Here is a 9,873-nt window from a genome sequence, read left to right as displayed (position 1 = left end):
CCTGAGAGCTTCTGCACCATCACTGCTGTGTCCTCTGACCCCACTGGGCCCTGAGAGCTTCTGCACCAATACTGCTGTGTCCTCTGACCTCACTGGGCCCCATGAGCTTCTGCACCAACACTGCTGTGTCCTCTGACCTCACTGGGCCCCATGAACTTTTGCACCAACACTCTTGGTATTAGTTCTGCTTATGTTTCCATGTCTCTAATCAAACTGTGCTCCTAATCTAAAATGCTCACCTCTTCTGCTGTGAGAAAGTCCTCCGTGAGGCCCTTGAGCACACTCCTTTGGTATTTGAAACAACAACAACAACATTAGCCCAAGCACCCCCTCTGAATTACCTCAAGACTTTCTCTCCCCTGACTACCATCTTGGCCTTCCCAGCAATGTCCTCTCCTTACCTCTCATTCATTTCCTTTATTAGCAGTAGCGAAAAAACAGGTGCTAGCACATTGCCATGATATGGAAGAACACCACGCCCTTTTACTGTGACACAGGCCTAAATCCTTGGCATGGGACAATCCCCACACTTACGTCCAGATCATTATGTACAGAACAAGATATAGAGAGGGTATGATGGAGATTAGGGAGACCAGCTTGGACACCTACCATTGTCTTTAAAGGGGACTTGGGATGAAGATTTTCCAGAACTAGGCAAACTCATTCCTGTGATGTAAATTAAATTATTAGACATTTTATAAAGTGGCCAGAAACTATAGAAGTAATTTTTTTTTTCTGAAAAATTCACAAAAATCAACGAAACATTAAGGCAGCATTGTTTTCCTTGATTTGCACTGAGAGATATGTCTTACCACCAGAGGCATACTTACTATTTTCAAATAGTAATTAAGCATATTTACTTGTTTAGGCCCATAAATTTAAACTTGAATGTGCTGTTTCTGACAATAACAGTTAGATACATCAAATGTGAAACATTCATAATGAGATGAGTTGTACAATGTTAAAAGAAAATTTAATAATGAGAATGGATAAAAAAAATCAATTCAGAAAATTAAGTAGATCTTACAGGTTCACTTTATCTCTGAGTCTCTACTCTGCTTTTCTTTTTTTGAGACAGGGTCCCATTTAGCCTAGGCTAGCTTCAAACCCACTATATAGCCTTAAACTCTCGGCCCTCTGCCTCTACCTCACAGGTGCTGGGACTATACGTCATGCCCTCCCAGAGATGCTGGGACCATATGTCATGCCGTCCCAGAGGTGCTGGTACCGTATGTCATGCCGTCCCAGAGGTGCTGGGACCATATGTCATGCCGTCCCAGAGCAGGCTAACCAGGCTTCTTAAGAACAGCCAGAACTCCGACTGATGTATCAGAGACCTTCACATACACCAAAGCCTTCCTGATGGCGGAGGCTTACAGTACGTGAGACCTCATTATATGGAAGCATAATGTGAAAATCATTTCCTGAAATGCTCTTACTCTATTTTTCGATATAAGGTAAGCCTATGGGATAAAATTGCACCTTGTAACTGCTCCAGTCTTTTCCACTGATTCTATTTCAATTGACGATAGCATAATCTCTGAAAGACGTCAATGCCTCCATTCACAAAGTCGTGCAGCATGCGACAAATACCTATCAACTACCGTGTAGACTTCTCATATGACTTCCTTTATTTTATATGTCTCCTATCAAACTACAAAATGAAAAGTAATTAGGGCTTCAGACAATTAGGGCTCAACTTTGCTTCTAAGGAGAAAAATGACACATTAGGTGGGGTCCTGTTTCTCCCTGTCCCTTCAGCTGCTAACAATCTGGGCAGTAGCCTAGCTTTCTGGGCTTGAATACCGATGCTTCTTAATGGGGCTTCACTGGGATTTCCTTTTTAAGATGCACGAGGCAAAGAACTGTTCAACTTATGGTGATGTTCAGATATACGCACACAAACGTGGATATACCCTTTCATAGAAATAGCCTCCATCCATCCCGTTAATGGGGACAGGGTCTTGCTATCTTGGTCTTGAACTCACAATCTTCTGACTTCAGTCTCTTATGCTGCAATTACAGGAGTACACCACTGCACCGCACTCAGAGTCACACAATTTCAAAATCTAAGGTAATTAAAAGGCCCCAAGTAACAAGTAGGTAAAATCTAAAAAATAGTTAAGCCAATTAAAAATTGCCAACTATCAACCACAGAGGTTTGCATAAAGCTACCTAAGGTTTTGGAGGCCATAAACCTGATTTTAAACTAAAAGAAACCTACTTTATCCTTCAAAAAGCAAGCACAGCACTGTCAGAGCCCACTCCCAGAGGCTCGTGTGAAGTGGCCAAGGCACAGCAGTGCTGTGTGCGAGGCCCGGCTGCTCTCTAGGGTGCTCCTGGCCTCCCCAACCAAGAGCAACCTAAGGAGTGCTGGCATGAAGCAGTCCCAAATTCACTCAGGTTTTTATTTGAGGCATTAGGCATTCACAGTCTGAGTGAGAAGACAGAATCCACAGCAACAGACTGGCAGTCAGCAAGGCTTTGCTTGCTTCACTAGTGCATGAGCTATGGGAGAACAAAAGAGGAAAGCTTGGCAGTGCTGACCTACAACATATGCTTGGCCAGGGTCTTCAATGGATGAGTCTGATTCATGGCTCCTCCTTTCGGGGCTTCTATTTAAACTGGCAACAGACTTTGAACTACAGAGGGAAGAGGAAGGCAGGGAGGGGGGAGTGTCAATGCAAAAAGAATACTGTGAAAATAATAAAACGTCTAAACGAAAACAAATGCATGACAGGAGGGATTTAAAAGGAACTACTTTGGGTTAGTCAATCGTGCTCTTACTTATTAAGCTTTGGGAGTCCTGCCAGTGACTCTGTGTCAGGTCTTGCCATCGGGTACAATGGTTTTCCCACCAGCTCCGCAAAGGCTTGTGGGAGGGACTCCATGTTAATGACCTGTTTCCGATGAGGACAGAGAGAGGCCTGACTGAGATCGTGATACGATTTGCTCATCCCTCTAGGCTTTTCCTCCCAGGAAGCTTTGTCATTCTTCTCTTTTGAACTGTTTTGCAGTGGCTGGTAAAGCGACCACTCTGAGCTGGACAGCCTCTTCAGAATCTCAGCTTGAACTGACAGGGGTCGGACGGCAAGTTTGTTGAAGGTGCTGCTGGCCAGACTGCCCGTGCTGATTGCGCGGCCCATATTAAATCCTCTAACAGACTCTGCTTGCAGGTTCAGGCTCCTAAACGAAGCTCTCTCTACAAGGAAATAGGATTGCTTTACATGATGGAAACACCTTTGTGAGAAGAGTTATTTTAATAGGTGAGATATAGCATGCAGGTTTCAAGCACTAGCCGGTAGCTGTAGAGTTGGCACAACTGAGGGTTTCAGAAAGAGTTACACGGTTCTGCTTTCACACATCTCTCCATCCTCTGATCTTTCACCGGCCTAAACCTAAGCATTTCCTGCTTTACCTACGAACTCTCCTTCATCCTGTGACATCTGTGACATAGGCCGGCCCTTATGGCTTTCCACAACTACAGGGGACATTTAACACTCATATTGTCTCACTCATATTGTCTTTGCTAAAATACCAGCAAACTAAGAATGGGGAGGAGGGGAGAGAAGAGCAGATGGGTTGCTGTGTCTGGATCCATGGAGGAGAGCTTTACCCAGAGAAGTCCTTCATCACTGCTGTATTTTTAAAAGCTTAGTGCGGACTGAGAAGATGGTATAGCTCTCTGTGACTACACCAAGGAACTATGAGTGAGTACCACCACAACTGTACGCCATACAAGCTGAAGCTCAGCAATGCTGTGATAAGCCTTTAGGATGAGTTCTCACGTTACATCACTGCTATGCCAACCCCATCTTCCAAATAAATGAGGACAGTCAAAGAAACCCAGCCTTCCCCTTTTCATCTATAAACACAGAAGTGGCTATACTTAACATCTGCTTACTAATCAAAGACGACCAAAAGCCTGCTTTTAGGAGTTGAGCTTAGAAAATGTTTAGGTCAAGCCCTTGGTTCTTTCCCATCATTGCAGCAGTATCTGACATTTGAAGCTCTTAGCGGAACCATTGGATCACATGCAGATGAGTAAGCAGCAGAGCTTCAGATGATCTGCTGTTTGTGAGTTAGGCTAACTGGACCATACATGGCCCCACTGTGACTATAGGGTAGGGTGCATTCTATCTGTGGTGAGGTGTGATGGCGTGTCAGACAGATGACTTAGATGCCATCTCGCTTATCCTCTAATGCCCACAAGATGAAGAGTGTTTAATTTTAGGTAGACAATGGGTAGAAAAGCACTGTGATTTCAATATTCATGAATCAAAATGAGTCTTGAGTTACGATGCCTCACTATCACCAGGGGCAGTGGTCCTTGTCCATGATGGAAGCAGAATTCAAGATCTTCATTCATACCACAGAATTCACAATCATCTTAAACTTAGTATGTGGGTTTTATTAGAGCGGTTAACATTGTTTGTATTCTCTTTTACTATAAGATTCTTTAGTCTAAGAAGAAAACAATCAATTCAAAGATGGAAAACACCAAAGATGGCAGCAATAGTGGTGACCAGTTCAGTTAGGTTTTGTCTCCTAACATGGCAAGGACAGTCCCTTTCAAATGCTCCCAGCTCCCAGAGACACAGGATCTGAGTGTAGCCATTGCTGATCTCATCCATCCCACTGCCTTCTGCTGGAATACGTCAGCATGGACCAACAGCTGAGACAATCCGAGCCAGTGCTCTGCTTCAGACTGAAGCTTGCAGCCTTGTAGCTGCACATGAAGCCTGCGACCTGTCCCTTCTAATCCGGACTGCCTTTGCTCGGTCCCTTAGCACTTCCTCCTGTTGTTGAAGTTCCCGTAGGCTACTCTGACAGTAGACTTCATTTATTGTTAGTCCTCAGTACTTGCTACCTAATAGTAAGTACTCAGTAAATGATTTGTTTCTTCATTCTATGAAAATCAGCCATATCTAAACTCTTGAAACAGGAGCAGCACGGCTAGCCATGAGGAGACCAAGGTTGCACCCTACACTGGACTCTGTCATCTAGTTACTCTGTCATCTAATTACAGGAGGCAGTTTCTACTCAGAACCCATTTCCTTATTAGTAAAACTGGGACTTAACGGCTCCAGGGTTTTTAAAAAATTAACATTCTTCAGTATTAATAGGTGACACACATGTGTTAGTCCACCAACCTCCTGTGCTAGTAATTCTCACTTGTTTCATTCAGATAGGTAACTACATGGCTCCTTCTAATTCAACTCAAAGCTGGGGCATAATTCCTTTGGAGGTTTTTATAAAATATGGGAAAGTATACAAACAATGCCATCTTCAAGTGTTTTCACCATGAGTTCGGGATACCTAGCTATCTGAAACCTGGACTGAGTTTATGAAATATGCAGAGTGCTCGCTTTTGTGGAGAAAGAAAGTGAGACTCTGAAAATTCAGTTTCTTTCCTAAGGCCATTCGTACAAGACCATGCTCCTACTGCGCGGCATGCACTGTACAGCACAGAAGCATACAGCACAGTGCCAGTGTAGCATCTACTGCTTCTTCTACTACCACGATTCCTCCCAGCACCATATTGCTGGTGAGTAGTAGAGGGACTGAGGAAAACCTGGTGAGGATTGAACACTGGACCTTATATGTGTGACAAGCACATTTCCATCCTATATATGGCCAAGCCTGGTCTGCTGGAGACACTTAAAGAGCTCTATAAGTATGAATGTTACTTTGTAACTACCCTTTGATACATAAATCATCACTGTAACAGTAAGTTACAGACTGAAGGACTAAGAAACAACTTTTGAAGCATGACTAAGGTTGCTGAGTCTCTCTAACAGTTTAAACATAAGAAATTTTACTTTAGATGATAATCATGCATGACTATAGTCAAGCATTCCCCTAATGTGAAAATCTAAAATCCAAAGTCCTCTAAGCTGAAACTTTGAGTGCTGAACAGACATTTCAAATGGTAGCTCAGTGCTTGACTTCCTTTGACAGATTTCAGTCAGAACACAAAAGGGAGCATGTAAAGTTACCTACAGGCTCACGCGTGTAGCATGAAGATGAGACAGGCAGGCTCTCTTTAGTGTTAAAGCCCATCCTTCACACATACCTCCTAATGTGTCTGCAGATATTCTGACCTCTCAAAAACTGAAAAATATCAAACATTTTTGGTCCCCCCAGAAATCTGGATCAGGAAGACACAAGTTGTACTTTCTGTGAAATTCTGGGCAAGATTCAACTTGAGACTTTTCTCTTCCGATTCCCCCACTCTATCACATTTAAAAGATCTGACCGTTCACGGTTCGTACTGAGCATTGATCCAAGCAGGAATGCTGATAGCTATAATAGGACTGGTACCCTGTTGTACTTATATAAAAGCACATACAATTTTTAGCAAAGTAAGAAAATAAAAGGTAATTTGTTAAAAATCATGGCTATCGTATTTTTAAAATTATATATGAGACAATTAGGTTAAAATGCAGATCCTGGGGACTCAACTTCCAAAGATTGTGATTTTGCAGGTTCCCATAAGCCCCCAGAATCTTTTCCTTAGGGAACCCATGGTCCCCACTTTAATCCTGAGAGGTAAGAAATACATACTCGCAGCATCTGCCCCTAGGCCACGCGACGGGAAAACCCTTTCCTGTAAGACGTCAGAATGAGAAAGTCCCAGAAAAGCATCCAGAACATAGGTCACCCGTGTATGTTACTAAACCTGAACTCACACACTTCAGAGTGATCCACTGACGTCTGCAAGGATTTACTAGAAAGAAGCAATTTCAAGTCACTTTAATCTCAACGTGTGGTTGTGTGTAATCAGCTCTAAGTCTCAGCCACGTATGAGAGATTCCTGTCTAGAATCGGGTTATTTTTGCAGCTGAAAACCCACTGTCCTGGTTGCTATGGTTACTTACCACAGCCTCCAGACAGGGATGATTCACTGCTGGGGTACCAATTGCCCTCCCTAGACCCTGTCTGCCATGCTCCTTCCCACACTGATCTCCAAACTATCTAATATTTGTCCTTCATATCCAAGTCACCTGTCACCTCTCAGAGCTCAGGCCTTTCTCTTATGAGTCATGTCGATCCTAGAGCCCACACGGTGGTATCATCCATTAAGATGGCTCTGAAGTTAAGAGCACTAGCTGCCCTTCCATAGGACCCAGGTTTGATTCCCAGCACACAGGATGGTTCACAACCATCTGTAACGACACTTCCAGAGGACCTGATTCTCTTTTCTGGCTTCTGTGGGCCCTGCACACATGTGGTATACAGTCAGGCAAAATACTCACATGTATGAAGTAGGATAATTTAAAAACTCCCTGGATACTATCATTTCACAGTTGTAGCGTCCAGCATGGCTATCCCTTGTAAACACCCTTGTTTAACCCTTGTAAACATTTTTGAAGAGTCCATGCTTCTCTGTAGTACTGTTTTCCAAGTGAAGAGGACGCTGGCTTGACAACTTTGTATACTTAAGTTAGACAAAGGGATGTTCCGCAAGGTTTCATCCTAAACACTTTCTGAGTTTCTTTTAAAAATGTGTGGTAGAAATCATGCATATGCCCTGGTGCAGGCTGTGTGAAGCAGGCCGTGCCCCCTCACCTATGTCTTGGGCATCCTGGTTGCTCTGCCGTGCCCTCATCTGCAGGTGGAACTTATGTTGGGAGGAGCACAGGTGCAGCAGGTACTGGCATGCCTTAGTGTTGTCTGTCTGGAACGCATGCTTGATTCCATCTGACGTGTTCTGTAACGTGATTTTCTTCTTCTGTAATAGGAACCAGAGGTATTTGTCTTTAGGACGTTTTCCCACGACTTTCTGTATGACCAAATATTTTAATCTATAACTAACACATAGAGATATTTATATTTCCATTCATGAAGATAAATGTCCTTTAACTGATACCATATATAAATGTAGGAACTATAATTCTATAACTAAACAAAGTTGACACATAAATTAGTATTAACTGCCACTTTCAGCAATTGTAGCTTCAATCACATTTTACTCCATTCATCATCAAGAAAAATTTAATATACTGGTGGGGGGGCTGGGAGTGGGGAGGCTGGGTCAATGGTTAAAGCCATGGCTGCTTTTACAGAGGACTTGGCTGTTAGCACCTAGTACCTAGGTGTAATTCCAACCTAGGGGACCCTACAACTTCTTCTGGCCTTCATGGGTACTGATTGCAGGTGGCACAGATAATGCATGTAGGCATAACGCCCATACACATAAAATAAAAACAAATAAATCTTAAAGTATCCAGTGTTACTGTAAGGCAGTGTTCATGGATGTATATATTTTAAACATTTTCCTTCAGAAATTGACTTAAGTTTTAGAAATCATATTTATACTATGAGTTGATGGGAATGTTTGTGAATTATTAATAAAAATGATAAGAACAATACATTCAGTGATCTGAGTAAATAACTGTAAAAAAGACATTTTAAAAATTAGCAGTAATGTTAAGAGTTATGATTCAGCTAAGGAGAATCTAGGTGCTACAAAGGTGTGGTGGCACATTTGGGAAGTCAAGGAAAATGGAGGTAGCTGGACAGGGGTGGTACATCCCTGCATTCCCAGGTACATGGGAGGAGGAGATAAGAGAAGAACTTGAGCCTAGGAACTCAGGACCAGGGTTGGCAGCATGAGCACACAGCCTCCTAAACAAGAAGGGGGTGGGGATAGTAAAGATACATATGACCGAAGTGATATGAGATAATACAGCTTGATACACTAAATACTTTAGTATTCAGAGATAGCCATTTTTACCACATTCAAGAAAAGTAGAAAAATAATAAACCAATTTCATTTGGCTGATATTTCTTGAAAGATGCATCTAACAAGCCAGAAGACATAGCAAATAATGGATATTTAATAAATGCAGTTAGATTCTAGTTCACCTATTACCTACTATGCAAATTAGTTTCTACTATCTTTACTTCAAACATAGAAATAGGCACCGAAAAGTCAAATTTAATAAGAGCTCAAAATTATAATACAAGAATATTACCAAAACACTTGTGGCCTTACTGATGTATAAAATTTTAAATATACTTCTTATATAAATTTACATTAAGGATCTTTACACTTGAGCTGGAGAGATGGCTTAGCGGTTAAGAGCACTGACTGCTCTTCCAGCGGTCCGATGCCCTCCTCTGGTGTGTGTGAAAATAGCTACAGTGTACTCATATTAATAAAATAAAATAAAATAAAAGACCTTTATACTTTTAATTAGAAACTAATACTAATACCATAAACAAAATGCAACAATAAAAAAGAGAAAAAAAGAGAAAGACATTATAATAAATGCAGTAAATTAGAGCAACATTCTTCCTTTTTTTGTTTTTTTTTGTTTTTTTTGTTTTTTTCGAGACAGGGTTTCTCTGTATATCCTTGGCTGACCTGAAACTCACTCTGTAGACCAGGCTGGCTTCGAACTCAGAAATCCACCTGCCTCTGCCTCCCAAGTGGTGGGATTAAAGGCGTGCACCACCACCGCCCGGCATAGAGCAACATTCTTAAGTTCTAGGTAGATATTGCTGCTCCTGAATCTCTAGGATGGAACCCGATTTCACATTGTTAAAAATAAAACCCAGCAAGTTTGAGAATAGGTTAAAATACAATGACATTAAACCAGAATCTGGATTATGGGCACACCTCGGAACTGTTCAGAGGCTGGCTATTTTTTTTCCCTAACAAATGTACCCCTTAACTACTGCCACATAGTTCTCAAAGACAATAAAATCCACAGAAATCTATTGATTAGCATAAAAGGTAGAATCTACTCAATCTTCAAAAAAGCTGCAGGACTGGGATCTAGAATAAACAGCCAACAGCAGCAGGACTGGGATCTAGAATAAACAGCCAAGGCAGCAGGACTGGGATCTAGAATAAACACCCAA

The 9,873-nt window shown here is 42.0% G+C and overlaps 1 protein-coding gene across 7 annotated transcripts in view; it reads right to left on the bottom strand.

Annotated features, from left to right (window-relative positions):
- The window catches only part of Ptpn13 (protein tyrosine phosphatase non-receptor type 13), a 192,125-nt gene that overhangs the window by 61,302 nt on the left and 120,950 nt on the right, over positions 1–9,873 (bottom strand). For 3 of the 7 annotated variants that reach the window (XM_031337024.1, XM_031337025.1, XM_031337029.1), the window contains 4 exons: positions 7,573–7,735; positions 2,788–3,202; positions 2,548–2,642; positions 610–666 (listed from right to left, as the gene is read on the bottom strand). In XM_031337024.1, coding sequence (XP_031192884.1) covers positions 610–666; positions 2,548–2,642; positions 2,788–3,202; positions 7,573–7,735 — 730 coding nt within the window. The remainder of the gene's footprint in view (positions 1–609; positions 667–2,547; positions 2,643–2,787; positions 3,203–7,572; positions 7,736–9,873) is intronic. The other 4 variants (XM_031337026.1, XM_031337028.1, XM_031337030.1 and 1 more) reach the window with 2 other exon arrangements.

The sequence above is a fragment of the Mastomys coucha genome, unplaced genomic scaffold (assembly GCF_008632895.1).
Source record: "Mastomys coucha isolate ucsf_1 unplaced genomic scaffold, UCSF_Mcou_1 pScaffold22, whole genome shotgun sequence".
Taxonomy (NCBI): domain Eukaryota; kingdom Metazoa; phylum Chordata; class Mammalia; order Rodentia; family Muridae; genus Mastomys; species Mastomys coucha.
This window is presented reverse-complemented; position numbering and strand designations above follow the sequence as displayed.